General features: G+C 32.0%; 1 protein-coding gene across 7 annotated transcripts in view; it reads right to left on the minus strand.

Annotated features, from left to right (window-relative positions):
• Positions 1-23,396, minus strand: part of LOC108912667 (bromodomain adjacent to zinc finger domain protein 2B) — a 173,431-nt gene that overhangs the window by 67,557 nt on the left and 82,478 nt on the right. For all 7 annotated transcript variants that reach the window (XM_018717975.1, XM_018717979.1, XM_018717978.1 and 4 more), the window contains exons 4-6: positions 7,984-8,052; positions 6,498-6,618; positions 282-527 (exon numbers count right to left, since the gene is read on the minus strand). In XM_018717975.1, coding sequence (XP_018573491.1) covers positions 282-527; positions 6,498-6,603 — 352 coding nt within the window. In that variant the 5' untranslated portion in view covers positions 6,604-6,618; positions 7,984-8,052. The remainder of the gene's footprint in view (positions 1-281; positions 528-6,497; positions 6,619-7,983; positions 8,053-23,396) is intronic.

The raw sequence follows: 23,396 nt of genomic DNA on the forward strand, positions 1-23,396 counted from the left end.
ACAAATACAATATACACGGATCCATTTTCGTGTACTTCACTGACTACTGTGTGGCATGAAACTGGCGACAACTGATAGAATACGCGTGCATAAAATGGAACAGAAATATACCGCGTTTTTCTCAATTTCGCGTTGAGAGGAGAAAAACGCGTGCATAAAAGAGGTCTTAGCCTATTGTCTGTCGCGTGCGCCCCTCGTAAAATAATAGAACTTCTCATTCCAATCTTTAATAAAAAAAAAAAACATTTCTTAAGTACTAAACTATCATACTAGGCACTCACTTGCGGCGGGGATTCCCAGGCTGGCAGCCTGACTCGCGGCCACCGACAGGGTGTTGGTGTAGGCGTTGTTGTAGGCGGCCGCCGCGCTGGTGGACGTCGGGTACGAGGGCATGCCCCCCCGGCCAGACGTGGGGGGCAGCATGCCGAAGGGCAGCGACGGGTGGGGTGGCAGGCCGAAGCCGCCGCTCGCCGCCGCGAACAGGTTGGCCGCGTTGGCCGAGTTGGCGTCGCCTCGAGGCCAGTAGGCTGTAAAAAGAAAATTGCGTGAACAACGCGACATAGTGTTTCGAATAATGGAGAGTAGGTCAAGGGATTCACTACTAAAGAAAAATGTGTACAGGATATACCATAATTTTTGGTTGGTCGCCATTACAGGAAAACGGAAAGAGCAAATAGAAAACCACATGAGGGATTTTTATAGCATGATTTATTTATTTGACTTAAAATTCTATTTATTATTATTTTTCCCAATGATATTTGATAGACCTCTTTTTTTTTTTGAAAAATATTTGTTTAAAAAACTTTTTCGATACAAAAGATGTAAAGAGAAAAAACAGTGGCGACTCCCAAGTGTGTTATTGATTTTGTCAGCTTTGCCGTAGAACAATTAGATAATTTCTATATTTACATTCATTATTGACATAAATCATTTGTTTCTATAAAGCCGTTTTGCTATTTCGAATTTTTCCCATCAATCAGAATTATATCATATTTTCCGTTGACTATTTATTTTTTTAATGGATGTAGTAAATTTTCACAAAAATAATTGAAACATGTTAAGTAATGAACATAAACATTGAACGTTTCCTGTTTTTGACGGCAACGCTGACAAAATCTTTACAGGCTTGATATGTCCGTGTTTAATTTTTCTAAACATATTGTCTTTGAAGGGGAGATACATAGAAAAAAGAATTGTTGAGCAAAAACTTTCCACTTTTCGCAAGAAGTAAAAATAATTTATGGAATTGGAAAAACAATCTCGATGACGTCAGTATACTATACACCAAAATTTTTGAGTGATCATTCCATCAGACGAAGTTGCCTCCGTCAAATAATACAGTAAATTTCAATGATCTCTGACGGTATTAAAGTAATATTTTTAGTGAAATGGTGAAATACTTGCAGTGGGGGACCTTCAAAATTGAGGCCCTCCAGCAAAATTCATTTCGGGCCCTTGCCACAACCTTCAATTGAACTGACTGTTTTTATAAGAATTCGAAAAAATCATTGCCGTCGAAATTTTGCGTTTTGCTAGAGGTAACAGGGGACAAAGTTTGAAAATAATGCGAAATTTATACACGACTGATGTTTTTGGATAATCAATGATTTTCAAATACCTAATCCATTTCCAGAAAAAATCGTAGATATCTTTTTCCAGGGCTATGCTCCACCCATTACCTCTAGTAAAATTCAAACTTCTACACCGATGATTTTTTCGATATTTCCATTAATATATTTTATTGAATCGCAGTTCTAATACAAAAATCTACAATCTTCATTTGTGAAATAGTATTCCAAAGTCAAATTCAATTAAGTATCCAGTGGCGTTGAATTTTTGGGGTTCTTAAAGACAATGACTCACTGTATCTCTCAAACTGACTGACGTGTTTATATACGAATCCAGCATAGTTTTACCTTTAATTAGGTGGCAAATTTCATCACTGAACACATGCCTTCTGTTTCAAGGACTAGAAAATAATATAACTTTTTTTTCTGAATCTGTTCCATATCTATCTGAATAAGTGACAGACATAGATTTAAGTAATAAATAAATTTAGTTGTCACTTGAAAAAGCAGGCTCTAATATAGAAAATAATAGGTTTACATTATCACATTTAAGAGCAAATATCTGGAAAGCGACAGAAAAATCGAAATGAAAAAAAGTCTTAGAAAAAGTTGAGATATAAAATGATTCTCTTTCGAAATTACCATTCATTTTTGCAACACTTACACAATAAAAAAACTATTAGATGGTTAAAAGAAAACAGAGTTTAAAACTAGCGTCCCCTATGACCTTCGCTATGATTAGTCGGATTTATTAGTTGTTTACCAAAAAACAGAAAATTGACAATTTTTATTCGATATTACGATATTACAAAAACTATTATTATATCAAGGCATATTTGGCCCAATCGTCATATTTTAAGACTTTCTCTGAGATGTGCTATTCTTAATGAAACACTATACAGGGTGATTTTGAATAGAGTAGCACAGACGCTACCAGTGCATCTAGATGAAAAAATAAGGCGAATGAACATACCTTTGACAAAAGTTGCACTCCTGAGGTATTACAGGGTCTTGAATATTGTAGAGCCAACCAATATTTCCTTCAATTTATCTTGAACGATGTGGCGTAAATCCTTTATATTTGGTACAGACATTTGTTTAGTGCGGACACATACTTTCTATTAATATTGTTTAAATATATCCACCAGAGGCGCTGCTGTCGACTACATGCTACATATTACTCTAAAGAATTTTCCACCCTGTTTGAAAATACATATATCTTATTTACATTTTCGAACGTAACAACTAAAAACAAACATGTTTTCTCTCTTGCATTTTTTCGATAAACGCGATAGTTTTTTTTTAGATAATTCGGAAATTTTACACCGCCAATGGTTCCGTTTATCGAAAAAATGCAAGAGAAAAAATGTTTGTTTTTAGTTGTTACGTCCGAAAATGTAAATAAGATATGTATTTTCATACAGGGTGAAAAATTCTTTGGAGTAATATGTTGCATGTAGTCGACAGCAGCGCCTCTAGTGGATATAGCAATATTAATAGAAAGTATGTGTCCGCACTGGACAAATGTCTGTACCAAATATAAATGATTCACGCCACATCGTTCAAGATAAATTGAAGGAAATATTGGTTGGCTCTACAACATTCAAGACCCTGTAATTCCTCATGAGTGCAACTTTTGTCTAAGGTATATTTAGTTCATTCGCCTTATTTTTTCATCTAGATGCACTGGTAGAGTTTGTGCTACTCTATTCAAAATCACCCTGTGTATAAAGAATACAATTTTCTAAAACTATACAAACAGTTTATGTCGAGCTTTGGTCCCAGCCAAATTCTTTATGTTCAAAAGGTTTTAGTTTGTTTTTGCATAACACACGTATCAAAAGCATTAATTATATCCCCAGCATTGCTCCCTTTTGGTGTATTGTAGTTCCGCCACTGTACATTTCAATGAACCGTAGAGCTGTTTAAAACCTTTGTAAATAGACACACAATGTTAAAAATAATTTCTATCTCCATTACATTTCTTTATCACAGTACTAATTGACGCAATACTAATTTATTCCAGTAAATATTTGACCTTGTATTTGATCTGAAATCTTAAAACAAGGAACACTATTGTAATACAAAATTTGAAAAACAAAAAGATATGTTATTGATTTACAAATGGAAAGTCGTTAAATACAAGAAATTGTTTAATAGCACTAATAAAGTTGTTTTAAAGACTATTCTGTTATTTCGTGACTTTTCCTCGTATATCTTCTGATCGTGAATGAATGACCATGACTGAGACAGAGGCTAATGACATTGTAGGATCATGAAATGATTTATTCTAGGGTTTATTTACTAGAGACAAACTTAAAACTAACATTCATTTATATTTATATAAATATGAAACAATCATCTTGTGCTTCTCGATTATTTAACGAGACAAAATTTAGAAGAAAAAGAGAAATATGGGATATTTCATTAATAATTGGGAACTTACAGCTTAGATTGTCTTGAAATAACGCTTGTGTAAAGCAAGGAATATAATTATTATTTAAACCCATCTTTAATTTCTGGAAACAATGCTCGAACAAGTCGATTTTTATCTTTAACACTTCTGTACCTAAACCAGCGCCAGCGGTAGAGTAAAAAGGGTCAAATACAACATTTTAAATGGCAATTAGTGCAATGTTCTTATTTTTTAAAAGACTTGATGATAAAAAAAATTCAGATAGGTGTATTAAAAATCAAGACTAGCGATAAAAACAGCGGTTTCGAGGAATTTTTATAGTTCACTCAAATCAACAAAAGCAATAAATATTAAGGTAAAAATCATTTGATTTTTTAATTTTAAATGCTCAAAATGACCAACTACTTCTTGACAAAAGGCCAAACGGTATTCAAATTTGTTTAAGATGTTTTGAAATTTTAAATAAGTTTAAAAATAATACAATAGTATAGTAGAAGGTACAAGCAAGAATTAACCCTTTGATTTTTTGTTAACAAATTAGTGAGTGTGATTTTGATTTAATTGATCTGAATAAATTATAAAAATTACTTGAAACCGCAGTTTCATTGATTTGTTTTTACTTGAATAATAATAGTAATATGGAATCGTTCTATTGAATATTTTTTTGACACTGCCTTAAGTTAAAGTATTTAAGACTTTTCAAAAATTTTCTAAGACTTTTTATTATTTCCAATTTCTATGTAGATTTCCTTATATTGTTTCTCAAAGTGCTGAACCTTTATAAAACCATTATAATTTTTATTAAATAAAGGGCATCCTGAACTATACGGATTAAAATTACCTGTGATAGAATTCCTGCAAATAAGAAAAAAAAGTTCACATACAGAATGGATCGCGATATGTTTAGTTTTCGAGATGTAGAGGGTTCAAGTTCTTTTTTATATACTTATTTATAATGTCTAAAGACAAACATATGAAAATTTACATAATTAGTCCCAAATAATTCCGATTCATGGCTATCCCTTTGTCTTGTATAAAATACAGTATAAAAAGTAAAATACAGGCTGTTACAAATTCGCTTCTCACTAGAGGGATTTCGAAAATGGTAAGGAGAACACTTTCTCATGGCCACTTTTTGCCTTCTATCGAATGGCATAATTAATGTTTATATGTAAAGTTTCGTCTCTCCAGGACCATAATCAACTTAATTTTTTTAAATATGAACCTAGAAATTTTATTCCATTTTTTGCAAGCCTTCATGACTCCCAGCTGCCTCAGCCAGAACCAGATTCAGACGTTTTGTTTCGAAAAATTCATCTTCAGTGTATTCGTTGTTTTATCTAAATTTTTTATTTAGATTTCTTTGTTTATTGAATTATCGTACACTGAAAATGTCGTTAGACCATGTGAAATCCATCTAGTTATTTAAACTATAAACTAAAAATTTCAGTTTTTTTCAAATATTTCGAAAACTAATCATGTTAGCCTTGATTTTTTAGAGGCTTAATGTTGGTCCCCTGATTACGCAACTTTGCCCTCATTTAAACTACTTCGTACCTCTTACTGTTTCTGAGATCCCTGTAGTGAGAAACGAATTTGTAACAGCCTGTATACAGAGTGATTCACAAACGGTGACCAAAAATGAAACCTAGAGTAGTAATTTGCACAAAATTGAAAGACGAATCCGAAAATATCATGATTGTTACCGTAAATCAATGGCGTACTATTTTATTTAGAAAAATACTACCACTATTTTATTTAGAAAAATATGTATCTCCGTCACTGAAGTTTCTAAATTTTAGGAAAAGTCCTCAGATTTTGGACAATGTTTACATACATACATTTGCCCAATTTTAAATTATTTCACTTACGAATTTTTAAATTGTTTAATAAAATTAAAAATATTTTTTTAAGTTTAACACCTTGTATCTTTTTAACGAAGCGTCCTAGATAAAAAATTTTCAATACAATACGACAATACATACAATAAGACATTTTTTAGACCAAAAAGTGCAAATTTAAAAGTTCTGTGAAAGTGAAGTGAAAAAGTTTCAAAAAAGACAAAACAAATTTTAGTTCATAATCGTAATTATTTTTTATAAAGGATAAAAAGTGAAATAATTGTACATATTCATTTGTTTATCTTTAGCCGTTTTGAATAAATAATAATTTAAAAAATCGGTAATTTCAAATGAACATCCTGCGCGCATTTTTACGGTATGTAAATGTTTTAATACCCAAATATTACTAAAGTATTACTAAAATATTACGCAGTATTACTCAACAATTACTCAAGCTTGCACACTAAATTACTCCCGCAGTTTTCACTTTGAATTTGGCCTGTGCGTCTCGGGATACCCGGTACGTCGTTACAAACCAGAAAATAATGAAGTCATACAGGCGTATCCACAGAACAAAGCGCACGAAACTTGCAAACGAGTTTGTAAAATATTAATAGATTGCAAACATTCCTATTACCGTCGTGCTCGCGAGGTAAAAAAAAGTAAACTTACCCCCAAAGAGACTGGCAGCATCGAGGAGGGACGCGGGGTCTTGTGAGTTTGAGACTTTGCTGGAGCCAGAATTACCTTCGTTGCTCTTTCCATTTTCTTTATCCATTTCCAACCCACAATACTGGAACACCAAAAAGCAGAAAGTTATAACGCGACTTTTAAACGTCAATGTTTTCCAATCAAAGGCAGACAATCAAATATTTAATTAAATAAAAATTTCGCTCGGAGCGAGAACTTGTACGGAAAAAGGCGTACGAGAGCTCAATATCATACCATGAAAGAGCCTCGGGATTAGATTATTATTTGTGAAGTGGATTTCTACGCGAGAAAACGGCAAAAACTTCACGAATTACAGCGACAGCGGGATTTTTCAATCTGTCAAACGAAATTATTGTTTATTTTCGAGTTGATAAGTCACGAAATTTGAATTAGAATTCGCATTCTCAAAACATAGTAACCTTTGCGCCAAATATTACCTAAAGTCTAATGTCTTCAAAATTACATCCGAAATATAATCAAATTAAATGAAGACATTTGTATGAACAAGCACAATATATGTTAAAATATTCAATTAACATATAATTTAGTTTCGTTCCAACAAGCTTTTAATTTAGCCAACAACCATTAAAGGAACTGTCAAACTGACACAAATAATGAAAATTTATAAAATAACAAAGTTTGCTGGCAGTGACAAGGAATGAGGTAAACAGAAGGAAGCTCTTCCATATTTGCAATTGTTTATACTTTTAATTCCCTATTTTTTTAAGTCATTGGCGTAACAGAGAATCCTTATCGTATACAAACAAATACTAATTTGAATATTAAAGGGGCGCGTTTATATGCGCAATTTTCTGTCCAGCATTTTAGAAATTTTAATCAAGTTAGAAACAATATTTCTTCAATGCACACAAATTTTGTTCAGGGTATAACACAAAGATAAAGACATTCAAAATAAGGAACAAATGATATTTTTACCCTTTATGATTATTTTACGTTCCCCGAATTTTGCACGCCTGTTGAACATATAGAAAATCGCGTACAGTACTAGAAACAAAATCACACCCCGCAGAATGCTTTTAGGAAACTATTAACACATGCATTAATCACAATTATTGAGTATCTTTACAAATTTGCTGGACAAACCAGGAAATGTACATTTTCTGATATTTACATGTTCTCCTTGATCTTGCAATGCGAAAAATCAAAGGATATTGCTCTAGTTTAGCGTTACGCTTCGTCACTTCCTGGATGGATCTACTTCTTCATTGTCTTAATAAATGTGTGACTTCTTGTCTATAAAATGCCTTAATACATTTTCGAGATGTATTTTTCTGTGACCTTTTTAGATATAATATTTATTAAAAAATATTTGTAATTTGTTTCTTCAAAACATTTTTATTATTAGGGAAAAAACAAGTTAGCAACATGAAAACTAACTTAACCAATTATTATTCTGTAGAATCTACTAGAAAATTAAAGATCTTACCTTAGTTCACAATGGTATCGTCGTCTCTATCCAAAAATTTGAGTTCAGCCCATTTTGACGCATTATGTCCTAGAACAATAAAAAATACAATGAATATACATATATTGTGAGTTCACATGTCTATTACAAGCAATTAAAGTTACACAGTTACCTATAATTTAATTTCTGAAATATCTTAGAAAATAAACAACTGAAAATGAAACAATTTTCGTTTTCTATTTTACACAAAAAAAATCTAGCTTATTTTTTGTGTTGATAATAATGTAGGTAATAAAACTATTCCTCTTGGATAAATATTATCCATTATCAGTAATAAGGGGAAAATTAGGGAAAATATCTGACATACCTTGATTCACGTAAAAATTATTAACTACTATAAAATTAAGTAATCTATTTCATAAAATTTGCAAAACTTTGTGGAATCCTATCCTTATTACAATACAAAGCAGTTTCCTCAGCCTGTCTATACAAGATCTCTAAACAAACATAAGAAAAAATATATAAATGTAAATGAGCAACAGCTTCGTTGAGATACGGTTTTAGTCAGTCTCATTGATTTTACATAAGGATAACCCATTAAAATTCGGAACAACCAACACGTTTTTGAGGACCTTTCAGATTTATTTTTGTTGTGACGATACTGACTTTTCTAAATCCTAGAAACATGGAACCTGGTATGGTTTACGGACAGCTCCAAAACAGGCAGAGCGACGGGTGCATGGATATACAGACCCAGATGGAGTGCAGGCTACAGTCTCAGGAGGTTTCCCATTGTATTTCAGGCAGAAAATTTTCTCGATAATGATGTGTTTAGCAGAAAAACATATACATAATATCTGACAGTTAAGCAGCAATTAAGGTTTTGAATACACATAAAGGTAAGTTGTAAACTTGTGCGGAAGGGTTTACAAATACTGACTGAACTGGCTCCCACTAATACCGTTAGATTGTGATGCCAGGATACAAAGGCATTGACGGAAATAAGAAAGTGGGTGAATTGGTCGAAAGGGATCCGAAACATCTCCCAGTGTGGTTAGGGGGCTCTGGGCAAATGGACTGAGACAGGACATAGGAAATACTGGATTTCAAGGCTAGGGAAAAGCCATGCGAAGGAAACTATGGAGTATCCTTTGCAGAAAAGAACGAATGAGTTGCTGAGCTTGAATAAAATTGGGTTCAGGAAAGTGATGGGACACTGCCACTTTATGAAAGGCTTGTAGACAGTCCCGTCTGCAGAGGATGTAACTCGGCGGATGAAACTTCTCTGCATTGCCCAGGATTTGCATGTAGTAGTATGACGCTCCTGGGATAACTCTTTTTTTGAAACCCAAAGAACTGCGTTGTTTACGGCGGTTGTCATGGCAACGAGGTGGCCAACACGGCAGTAAACTACGGCGTGGGGGAACGAGTGATCCGGATATTGAAGCAGCATTGTCATCGCCCATCGCCAGCCTTTATTAAACATTTTATACGATACGCGTCGCCCAGTGCACGATTATAACGGTACTTAGTTAATATTTTTTGTTTTGTATTAATTGTAGAAATGTTTATCGCCACGGTAGCGCAGTCGGTCGAGAGTGCGGTGGCAAGCATTTCTCGGCTAGGCTTCCTACTCTGGTCCGGGTTCGATCCCCGGTGTCGGCACTGGCAATGTCGATGGATAATGGGTGTTTGTCCGCGTTTTTTCAAGTGTAGCCCCCTTCCGCACAAGCCTTTGGCTCTTGGATTTGAGGGTTGTCTCATTTCTGTGGTGTGTTTTATGTGTTTTTTAATGTTATGTTTGCTATATAATGATCCAGTATGTATTTTATTGGAAACGTCTTTTTTCAGATGGAAAATTGAGGACAAAAAAGATTTTTAAATTGCGAGACCTGTACCTTATTCTTTCGGTATGGAAAAAAGGGTAAGTCAAAAGACAATCTGTACGTTCGGAAGTTTCAGAATGAATAGTTTTCGGAGTATGAGTGGTTGTGTTGTGTTTATTTAAAAAAAAATTCTGTATGCGTGTTTAGTTGTAGGTGTAAAGTCAGGCGTGTGGAATAAGGAGTGATTTAACAATTTTGGGAACGTCACGCGAGGCTGTTGTAACCACAAAGCTTCTTTGGAACATATATGTATGTACGGTGTGCGTTAATGTTTGCAGAAGTCCACAAGCCGAACTAATATTTCTATTTTTTATAAAATCTAAATGAAAATCCTTTTTACGAACGGCAGTTTTTCGGTACTATTGCAAAAGCCGTTTGACCTTGAAAATTTGATTATTTTTTTTTTTGATCAATCAATGAATATGCTTCACCTTTTCTCAATGTCACGAGCCGTCACTGGTCGGTAAGGAAGCTTTTGGATTTTGTAAAAAGGACAAAACTAATTGCTGAATAGGTTCGAATAGTGGGACGCACAATAGGCCTGACAAGACTTCAGTGCTATGGGACTTGAATAGAACCTAACCACAGATTAAGAAGATGAAAACTTTTCTAAAATTATTATTTTGTTCTCCTTCAACTTTCTGATATAATTATACTTCAAGCACAGTCACATATATGATATGTTGGTTGATTTTAAGTAAAACTGTAAAAAAGTAGTTTCAGGACTGATGCAAAATAATCAAACTTCGTCCTTTATCAAATATACCTCATATCTCAAAAAGGGAACGTTTGAGGACGTATCCATGAACTTGTTCTTATTTTTTGATAAAAGAATCATCTGCATTATTTCATCGGTGAAACATTGGATATCCATATTTCTGTGGATAACTTCATTGTTTTGCAATTCTACAGCTGCTCTGTACTATAGAATATTTTTTTATTATTACTCATATCCAATTAATGATCGCTATTTCGCCACCATGTGAGAACTTTATTCGCTATAAACTTAACAGGTTTTGTTTACTATTTATTATACACAACTGTCAGTCACAATGCCTTATTTATTATTCATGGCGATTATCGGAACCTGAATATCAAATTTACGGTGTTCGTGTTCGACAAATTTTACAGGATGTTCTCATTTCCATATTGTCAAGTGATAAGCAGACGTACAATTTGAATTGTTACACTAGAAAACAAAACACAGTGATTTGAAATTCATTGATATTCATTGGTGAATCGGTAAACGCTACTCCTTATTTCATTACTCATGGAGGCAATTTCCAAGACATGATGAAAATATTTGGTGCAGGCAAGTTTTTGAGTCCGGTTAAGTTTTTACTGTGTACATTCTTTATTATAATGTAAAATTTCATTTTATATGAAAGGGTACTCTTATTGCTGAAAACACCGTTTTTTAAGAAATACACAGTTGACTGTTCCAAAGTCAGGAAACTTTGTTTATAATTACCGTCAATGGGTCTCTAAAAACCCCAGAATTTCGACGCTATTAAGTAATTCCTAAATATGCATTTCCTAATTGTATTTCAAAGAAAGATGTTCATTTTATTCAGAAAACAAATTATTGGAGTTGTTTTTTAAATCTAAAATATTTTAACAGTAATTCGAAAACTACTTAAGTAGTTTTAGAGTTACTGCTGATTAAATCAATTGTATGGTAAGCTTATTTTAGAGAATTTTTTTGTTTATAATACAATTAAAATTTAAATGCACTTAATTTCAAAAATACTCAGTGGTATCGAAATTCTGGGATTCTAATGGCTGAGTCTTCTAATATCTTCGCCATTTGTGACATAATTTGATTTGCCTTTAGAGCAAATGGAAATACAGACAGACATATTGAACGAGCCAATAGAAAGACCGAAATGACAGTCACTATAAACCACGCACCAGAATGCCATGTATCAGCGCACACACCTAATATAAATACCAGTGAGAGGACTTAATCTTTCATCTTTAGTCTCAAAGTTTCTTCTGGAGAAGAGAGCGATATGTCTCGAAACGTCAAGAAGTCTAAACCAACGAAGTGGAACCAAATACATAAAACATTAACATCAACAAAAATATGAAATAGTTTACATAATTTTTTTTAAGTGCCGAAAGAGAACTTTATGTATTAAATAACATGTAAATTTCTGTTACATTATTGCAAAGTCTTTAGAATACTACTTTACATAGTAACAATTGACTGTAACTGAGTTTCCTATTCGGGGAAGTTTATCTAAGCGATTTTTGATTAGCCAGTAAAAAGTTACGGCATTTTTATCAGTCGCGGAGAATGCACATTTGTATGTATGTGTACTCACAAACTCGTAAAAACGGATGAAACGGCAAACAAACACAGGGACGGGTAGTAACACGCATGAGACGAAATTTATTGAACTTCATAAAAGTAGAGGAGGATAATAAAGTTCGTTATTATTTAGGGGAAGTCGCATAAGTACACTTAAATCTTCCAGAGGAAAAAATATTTGGGTAGCCACCGCCATCATTTAGCAACCATTTTTTTTAAGAACTTAATAATCACTGATTTTAATCTGTTGCATCACGCAGAATTTCATGTATTGCCGAAATGGGAAAAATACATTCACCCTAGAGCAAATTTATATTTACTTTTGCACTTATTTTATTATGGAAATAAGGGCTGTTCTCTTTTGTAAATTTGTTGGATTCCTAACGGTTTTTACATATTAATTATTGATTTATTTGACAATAAAAATGAAATAATGTATGGTGGAGTTCGGAAAGTTGTAACCGAATATTGTTTCAGGAAAATTATTTGAAATAGTACCTAGGTATTTTCAGTAACACAATATAACATAAAAAAATAATCACGTTTATTTCAGATTTTCCTCGTTCTTTAGATTATGAACTTTAATCTACTTTAAAGCTCGTTCAGATTCAAATTTGATGGTCACGTATTACAAAATTGAAAAAATTTGTGCTTATGTTATTAAAACTGGTGATGACATCCAATTATAAGACACATAGGTATAAGGCATTCTAAACTTAACAGGACTTTTCAAAAATAGCAACTCTAATAATGTTTTATTGTAACGTGTGATGGTAATAGTATAAATAACTAGGTGGATTTCACAGAGTCTAACGACACTTAGAGTGTACGATAATTCAAGAAACATAGAAATTTAAAAAGAAAATTAGATAAATTAGGAACGAATACACTGAAGATGAATTTTTCGAGACAAAACGCCTGAATCTAGTTCGGGCTGAGCCAGTACAGTATTGGGGATCATGAAGGCTTGCAAAAAAACCTCAAACAAGGCTGAAATGAAACAAAAGCGGATTTCGAAAATTTTTGTCAGTTATAAAAGATTAACCAATATCTCAATGAATTTAAAACGTATTCTAAGATGTAGTTACTGTTTCGATAGTATTTGATTTTTTTTCATTACACTGTAAAAAAATATATGTTAGTGAAAGCAACAAAGATACCGAGTAAATCTATTGAGTGAAATTAATGAGTACATCTTTACACAATATTGAGCATTTTGATAATTTTACTCATTTGTGATAATATTTGAACTAAAACTGTGTACTTTCACTCAAATACACTACTCGTTAAATAAATTCTGCAGATAAACTCGTATTTGGCACACTTGTAGCTAAATCAGAGTAAATGTCTTCATTATTGAGTGATCTAATTCCATTCTATGGTTGTTGTGCGTTGTCTTTGTCTATCGTCCTCATTAGGTCATCTCGTAGAGTGGTGTAAGGCATGTAGTTTTGGATGCAGTAGTTTGATTACAATTAAAAACAATAATATATTGAATCTCGACTAATATTTGGTTAAATAAACGGATAGTTAAGTTGTGCAATCTATTCGTCCGATCAGTTAACAAATTCCTTTAATCGAGACCTAAAATATTGTCTCTAAAACAGATCTGTGTAGAAACTACTGTGGCAACTTAGTAGTTTATAACTTTAATACAATGATATTTAAATTAAAATCTAAAGAGTATAAAGTGGTGCAAAACCACTTCAGATATTAAGGAAATGGAAGCAGCATCGGCTGGTGCGAGAAATTTCTGGGGCGCTGACCCCCTCCCCTGAATATTTTGATAGTACAAAATTACTCAATAATAGTTTAAATTTAAATCATATTAGAGAAAAAGTCAACTTTTAATTGGTTTCACATACCCAGAATAGAATCAAGTCACTCACTTGATAGTTAGCAGAAACTCTGATTTGAGTAAAATTCACTCACTTGCAATAATTTCACTCCTCAATCGGGTATGGACAGAAATTGATACATTATTGGGCAAAATTGAGTAAAAATTTTTTTACAGTGTAACTGTCGATTGGAGCATCTTTGAAAATATCAAATATCTCCCAAACTAAATGTGATCACAAGATACGGTTTTCACTATTTGTCATCATCATTTATAACTTGGCTCATTTTATATGGAATGGTATGTTAAATTTGAACAATTAAAAAATTTTATCGCCTTTCGGATTTATCAATGTGCGTTTTGGCCTACTTTTCTAGTTTACGAGATATTCGACATTTTTTTAATTTTACACCTGTAAGTGTTTAATATAAGACATAAAAAGAAATCACAGTGAAGAAAATTTTGAACGTCTTAGATGTGTAATTACTATTTTCTCTAACGGAAATGTATTAGTTAACTAATACATTAAATAGTTTTTCTCGTGCTTGAACGAACGGTTAAAACAACATCTTATCATTTTCGTTTCAAAAATCATTCATCAAATAACATCGAGACTTAGAATCAATCTTTGTTTATAATATATTCCGTTTGAAGTTTTGGGACCAAAATTGAAAAATTACAAAGTTTATATCGCCCAGAAGATATAAGATATTCTACATAATCCAAAAAAAAATTTAAAATGCGAAAAAAATATTTGGCGCTGTATCTATTCAAATTTTTATTTAATTCGGTATTTCTATCACCTCGTAAAGAAACATTTTAAATAAATAACCTTGCCCCAAAACGGTTTCACTTAAATCAATGGGTTTTATTTACCTATATGAAAAGAACTACATAAACATTTTTTTTTACCAACTTCAACGCCTTCTAGTGGCTAAACAAAGCATTTTCGGATAGGGGTAAATTCAGTTAAATAATCTTATTTTGATTCCAAGAACATGTAGTATTTCTATTGGGATATCCTACGCATACAAAATCTTCCGTTTATCGTATTTTTCCGCAATTTCACGAATTATTATGAAGTACTCTTTAGAAAATCGAAAACACTTTAGTGAATAATCCACGTCGTCAACTTACACAATGAGAAGTGGAACCACTTTCTACACCCTACAGGCTAACATCTCCGGTCAGGACCAGCAGACGAAGAGGAAGTCCAGCTACTTTAATAGGCTTTTATCTCTCTCAGAAAACCGATAAATGAAACCACCAAACCTTAATTCGCTGAAGATGCCACTGTATTTTATTATCATTTATTCATTTCTGTTCGTAGTATTTCATAAAAAAGCATGTTTACAATGTGATATACCCAAACGTTGCATTATCGACAAACGTACCAATTAGCGAGTAGAAAATAACTAATTAACTAATTAGTTCCATTTTAAAACCAGTCTAGAATAAATACTTTTATGGGTATGCAGACTCCATAACTGACAAACTGGTTTGTTAAGTAGGTGCACAAACTTGTACGTACTTTAACAATCGTACATGCATTTGGCTGTATATATGTTTACTGCGGTTTATTACCTCTAAAGCTTGCGATAATGTAAAACTGTTCAATAAATCAAATTGCAACTATAAAGAAGCCAGGTACAATGCATAGCCGGACTTGCCCAACAAAAAATGGTAAATAAAGTCGTAGATGACACTAGACATATTTTTATGCACATAAAAATTTGCCTAAAATAAATGTCAACATTTTAACCACACATTTAACTCATAAAAACAACTTTTGTTTAATATTTTTTACGAAATCTTATATGTTAGCGCTTATGGATTAAAGAAATATTAAAGCAACGTACGCGAATGATTTATGCAATGATTAATTATTTTAAATTTGTTTTACTGGACTCCATTTCAAGACAACGAGGTAATTATTATTTAATTCACTAAGCGTTTTGGGTAACAAAAATTTAATATTTCTCGAAAAAAAATTATTAAACAAATGTTATTGCTTTTGTTGAATTAAATATGTGGCTAAAATTTTGTCAAATTTTTGGGACACTTCGTATAAAAGATAATAAGTAACTAGTAGTATAAAATAAATGAATTTTACAAAAGAAAATTTCATGTTTAATACAGTAGTATACAGACATTTTTTTATTAATGAAAAGTATTTGTGAACAAGTAGCACCCCTGTGTAATAAAAAGTACTAATCTAATTTTCACAATACTCATTGGCGTCTGAGTCCTGAGACTCCTACCGCCAGTGATTGACATATTTGTAGTCAACTTAACGAATTTTATTACTTCTATTGGCTCAAATTTCAGAAAATGTGAAATTTTTTCTATTTTCAAAACCCTGTACGTCGAAAACAAAGCGAACTACGGCCAAATTCATATGAAATTTTTGCTTAAAATAATTTGTTTTATCACCTCGTTTTATCACATATTATCTATCATTCTCACTATTAACGTTGATAATAATAATAATAATGTACAGGGTGTTAATGATAAGTTTTTACCGATAAAAATAATCAACATTTGCCCTATAAAAATTTTTGATAGGACGCTTCCTTACAGAGTTATAGGGTGTTAAAAGTTTCAAATACATATTTGTATGCTTTTTCCTGTAACTCCACTGGCAAAAAATATTTAGTGATACAATTTTCTTTTATAGGTACAATTTTTTCATGGATAACTTATTCCAAGATACAGTCCAGTGGCGTAGTTATTGGGGGAGTAGGGGCCTTTTTTGGAAAAAAAATCGTACGCCACTGGTTTTTTAAAAATAATTTTAAATGTTTTTAAAATGTACAATTAATTTGTGGCAATAAAATATTCTTGTAAAGTATTCGTAAAATTTACTGGTCTTACTTGTTCCCATATTTATTTAACCATACCCTTATACAGGTCTGGTCGAACTAAACGTGCAGGTGGTATAAATGACGTCACGCACTGTTGCTCTGGTCGACTGCGTCATAAATTTCAGTTGTCAACAAGTCGCCTGGCAGTGCAGTGCAGCAATGCGGAATTTGGTGTGATTCATGTAATTTTAATTGACTATAGGCACCTTCTATTAATCATTCATATTAGAATTGTGAAAGGGAGAAATAAGAGGGTATTTGGTTTACTAATATTATTACAACATGGCATTTTGGAGACTTTTTGAAACGGAACAAATCGAAATTTACCATCAATATAATAAAATTATTTGAGGACATAAATAATTAAAATATGTTGTTGGTCAAATGAACATATAATTGAAATTTTCTACACATTAAATACAAATTATTATAATTTTTTACCTTTAGCAGAAAACTTTTTTAGGGACGCCTATGAAACTCATTAAATTTTATTGCTCGGCTTTTTTATACATGTTAACTGACTTCGGAAAGACTATACCTACGTTGCTATTTATCATTTTCTATTGATTGCTAAATGTGTAACAATAAATTCAATACCTAATATTTTTGAGGGACTTCAAAACACTCTACAACGCCACTGTTTTGTGTGTTGCAAAAAGTTTGTTATTTTTCAAACAACTAAAAATAGATTTTAATTAAAAAAAAATATAGTATTAAATGTTGAACATTTCTTGTGATATTGTAAGTAGTGTTTTGAAATCTCTCAAAAATATTAGGTATTGAATTTATTGCTACACATTTAGCAATCAACAGAAAATGGTAAATAGCAACGTAGGTACAAGACCAATAAATTTTATGAATACTTTACAAGAATACTTTATTGCCACAAATCGATTGTACATTTTAAAAAATTAAAATTATTTAAACAAGCAGTGGAGTACAATTTTTTTTTCAAGAAAGGTGCCCTACTCCTCCAATATCTACGCCACTGGAGTGTATTTTGAAATAAGTTATCCATGAAAAAATAGTCCCTACTAAAAATATGTCATCCCCCAAATTTTATCACTCAATCTTTTATGACAGTGAAGTTACAGGAAAAATAATATAAATATTTGTATTTCCGTAGAGAAGCGTGCTATTAAAAATTTTTATAGAGCAAAACTTGATTATTTTCATCGGTAGAATACGCCATTAAAGTTTGGCAAAACTTATCATTAACGCCCTGTATACCCATATTTATGACAAAATCATGTACAATCAATTCTAATATACTATTCTATTCAAATCCAATATACATTTTGCTTTGCTTGAATGATACTAATACAAATTATAGTTAATACTAATTTAAAAGAATGCCACTCAAATATAGGACTGTCATTGGAATACAATAGCAGTTTCTCCATGCAGGATCTTCCGTTTTGTAGCTTCCAGTAAAAACAAATAATTCCTGTACGTCAATTTTATTCTGATAAATTGCCGTGAATAAGTAATTATACTATTCATTAACCTTACAAGTGTTATGTTTATATAACATTGTATATTATAGAATTTCACTTATGGAAACGACCCCATTGCGTACAAAAGAACAATAAATTAATAACAATAACCAAGCATCAACGAAACAATGGATGTCCTATAAACAAATACGACGGAGGAAGGGGGAGGGGGTACCAGGAGATTGAACTTGACCTACAGATGAGGCCGTGACCTTCGTCCCAGATTAGTTTCCCTTCGATAATGCTGTGGGCGCTGCTGCTGCTGCCGGCTTATCTAAATAAATCTACGCTCTCCCAGCAAACTTTGCAATTTGCAATTTCTAGAATGGAATAATGCTGTTATCTGTTAATTTAATAAATAAACGAACAGCGACTGACTTCACTGAATGAACGTATTAGATGTTTGTCAGGTTATTTGTTAATTAAATAAAAACAAAGTTAATTCTAATATGTAGTTAAATGAACTCCAGATCCTATTTATAAACTGGAGGGATTAGAAGTCAGCTGTTTTTATTTAAAACGTCCTTTAAGCCAGTAGGTATCTAAACGTGTGTTGTTGTACATAGATTATATTACACATTCATTATAATTTGTTTGTTCCATGTGCATTGTGCTTGACAGACAATTTAGAAAACAATTTGGTAAAAAAAGAGAAAAGTAGCAAAAAAATAAGAAGCCCCAAATAAAAACGATTGGAAGAATACTTATTAAAACATTTCCAGATAATGTAATCCAGAATAGTAGTCTTTTCTGTGTCAGGTGACGTTTGAATAAAACTAGAGGTTTTTTAGACATTTTTTGCTTGTTATGCTAAGCTTTATAATGATTTTACTAATAACATGAACTCCTCTGAAAACAAAGTTATGATTTTAAGTTCATTAAACTGCATTTATTTAAAATAGGATTTTGTAGTCTGTTCATACAGTCTCACCAAAATCAATTACGTATCTACGACTTTACTATATTTCCATGAGTGGAATGCCATAGATTACGTAACAAAAAAAACTATAATTTATTGATGGGATGATATTAATAATAATAATAATAATAATAATAATAATAATAATAATATCTCTAGAGAATTAGCCCAGAAGTCGGAGACTTGTGCGGGAGAGGAGGCGGCATATTATTATTAAGCAGGCCGCATTTGCGCCCAGGAACGACTTATGTTGGTAGGCCCTAACCACCATTCAGCGCAGGAATGAAGGAAACCTGGAAAACCTCATTAATGCCAACCTGGTGTCAATCTCTCACATTGACCCAAGCCAACATTCTTCCACCCTACCATAACTGCACTGAGGTTGCCAATCCTCCGTACAAGCATAGCTAATCTACGGTCTACCGGCCGCGGGAATTGAACCCGGGAAGAATTTGCACACGATTTAAGTACTGACGCCTTAAACCGTGCGGCTATCGACCGATAAAACCAATTCATGGCTTCGTTTGGCAAATTTATACATATTTTTAAGATTTGTTGAAAGTACCTATTTATTACATGTTTATTAACTCATAATTTTGAATTTTTCAATACTGTTTTGAAGAATGCTGATGAAACATGATAAACAAAAAAGGTAATTATGTTATTTATTGACCATGACTTTTCTATTTATGCCATTACTTTTACTGAAACTTTGTCAGAATCCCTGATAATCTTTATTACGATTATTTTTTAAAGATGGAACCATAATTTAAAAAATTAGCGATCATTAATGAATATCTTAAAATTGCACTTCAAAAAAATTACCATTTTTTGCTAGCTTTTAAAAATCATCATTTTCGTCAAAATTAATAGAAAGCAAGTTCAATCCTAACATAAATGATCAGAGAAACTCTTTCATACGCTTAGATAATACTTGTTACTTTTACACTTTCTACACTTATTACTATTCTTGTTAAATATTATCTATCTTTTCTTTGCCGTTGTAATATTCAAGATCACGCTTCGTATTAGAAACAAACTTTATTCCATATTCCGGATTTTTTTTTAAAGCAATTGTGTGCATTTACTTATAAGAATTACTTTCTCTTTGACGGGGTCCATCGACCTCGCTTGAAAATGTGCCTCTTCCAATCTTCTTCAATAAATTTTACGACGTGTAATTAAACATTTTCTTCCAAGTAGAAAACTCCACATAATTACGAGAAGGGACAAAAGAAAATTCCCATGTAAATACTGTAATATTTTTTTAAACGGGCCTATTAATTTTAATAGGCATTAATATGTCAGAAAATTATTATTCGTTTACCGATAGTATTGGATGCAAGTGGTTCTCAACAAAGTAATATTATAATGAGGTCAGAACAGATGTATTCGTTTATGCGTGAAAGTAATTAATAACAGTATTTTAGAATAGTGTATTCAAATTTCCACACGATTTAGATTGCACAGTAAACGATGGAAGTTATACATTTCTAGTTATCATGCACGTGTACCGGGGTGGTTCCCAGAAATTATGTTTTCTCTATATGATAAATCAAGATACACCTATTCAGGTCTTGAAATGAAACGGTAAGATTTATTCAGGTTAATAACAGGCTTCATAAAACGAAATATTATTAAGTAATACATAGATTACAAAGACAAGATTTTCTTATTTGTATGTGGTATAGAGGTTACGCATCTAAAAAAAAATATATATATAAACTCAACCCAAGGGACAGGGCTAATATGATGTAAAAAACATGTTAATGCAATTAAGAATATACATAATTTATACACAACTACGAAATTTGACATCACTATATCTAACGAAGTTTTATTGTTTAAATGTTACAGTATAAAAAATAATATAATCAAGTTTTTGTATAAAAGTATCTATATTTTATAGTTTTGGAGAAAATATCATCAATAAAGTTGGGGCAAAATTTAATAGACTCCTCAATTTTACCGGTTTATGCCTATAATTCATAGTTAAACATTGTGTCTTACAAAGGATATAAAGTGAAATAGCCTTGGAAATTGTTGTGTAAATTTTTCATTATTTTTAAGCATTTTGATAATATACAGGCTGATTTAAAATTCAGTACAAAGAATTTAGGGGTGTATTTTCGAGATCAAAATAAGACTTTTTTTCCTAGAAACGCAAGTCCAAAATAAATTTTAAAATTTTTCGCCGTAAATAGTTATAAAATTTGAGAATAATGTTGCTTCATCAGCCAATATCTCGGAAACGGTTACCATTTTTGAATACTCGGATACCATTTTTGCTTAAAATTGATAAGGGAATAAACGCTCTAATACGAAATGTCATTGTACAGGGTGGTAAAAAAGTTAAGGCCAATTTAATTCAAGCGTACGTGGCGCCCTCTACAAGCAGCGTCAAAAGCAATGACATATTTAAATTTACCATCCTAAACCTCGTACCCCAAGTTTTATGCGTACATTGAAATCCATTTAGAAATTATTCCTAAAAAAATCGAAAAAAAAAAAATTAAAAACTTTGACACCCTGTATATCAAAAACTAAGCATTTGTGGACACGTTTATAGGAAAAAAATCTTATTTTAACCTCAAATATGCCACTAAATTCTTTGTACTGAATCACCCTGTATATCCATACGTAAAAAAACAGCTATTTCTAACCCGAACTCATCTTTATGGAAGCTGTTTTTCTTATTTTGAAGAATTCTATCATTTTGTATAATATATAGGGTGTACGTTTAAATGGGTGTCAGTTTCTTAGGGATAATAGCATATGTTCTCCAGAATACTAAATGCAAACTTAAAACAAGTATTATTAAAAGTTATAGCTATAGTTATAGTTATAGCATTGACAATTTATTCATCAATAAATTGACGAAGTTCTTCATCAATTAAGTCACGAATTTATTGGTAAACAATGTGGTTTTACACTGCTACAGACTTTGTCAAGTTTTTTGACGTATGAATCAGTTCTGCCAATGAATCAAAGAAGCAAATAAATTTCAAAAATGTCACCTTTCCACTCATAATTGTAGTGATACAACAGCGGTACCATTCTGACACATAATATATAAATATTAGTTTTTTTAAATAACAAATCAGTAAAAACAATGCAAAACTAGCACTACGTCACACAATTATTTACATATTCCAATAACATAACCTCATTACTGATCTGAGGCTGGAAATCTGTTGACTTGGTACTTCCGAACTTCACGAAGAAATTGACGAAAATTAGAACATGCTCTAATTCGTCAAGAACTTGATGAATAAATTGATGGAGTTATTAGACAGCTGATTTGGTGCTTGTCCAATTTCTTGATGAAGCGACTTCATCAATTAATTGATCAATAAATTGTCAATGCAAAACAGCTTTTAGAAAATTTTAAACAAAATACAGTACATTTTTACCAGTTTTTCTTGTCCAACCACTTTATCGATTAAGCCGAATCGGTTCTTGAATTAATCCAAAATTAAATAAGGCGCGAATAATACGCACGAAATGAAAACTATAATACTTTATGAAAGCGTGTCCATGGCAGCGACTATCGTACATTTCATTTTAAAAAATAGTTAGTTAGTTGCTGCACGTACTGGATTATTGCTTGGATTGGAATATGCAAGTTAGTTGATATTACGTACATCTGATATGATGTCAACAGAGTGACAGACAGGAAAAAAACAAACGGCTAAGGTTAATTGGGGGGAACGGGAATTCCCGAATACGTCATTTATCAATTATTTTAGTTTTCAGTTTATCGGTTTACTAGGTATTTGTAACAATTTTGCGACTTTCTGTGTGAAGTATGTTTTTACTGGAATCGAAATAGAATTTGTACAATGTACAGGGTGATTCATAAATGGTGACCAAAAATGAAACCTCGTATTCTATGGTGAATTTTAAGTTTTCATCTAGGACGGTTCATTAAAAAGATACAGGGTGTTAAATTTCAAAAAATATTCTTATTTTTTTTAATAATTTAAAAACTAGTAAGTGATATAATTTGAAATTGGGCACATGTATTTATGTAAACATTGTTCAAAATCTGAGGGTTTTTCCTAAAATTTACATGCTGCAGTGGCGGAGATACAGGGTATCGGTGGCATATTTTTCTA

Source organism: Anoplophora glabripennis, unplaced genomic scaffold (genome assembly GCF_000390285.2).
Source record: "Anoplophora glabripennis isolate ALB-LARVAE unplaced genomic scaffold, Agla_2.0 scaffold664, whole genome shotgun sequence".
Classification (NCBI taxonomy): Eukaryota; Metazoa; Arthropoda; class Insecta; order Coleoptera; family Cerambycidae; genus Anoplophora; species Anoplophora glabripennis.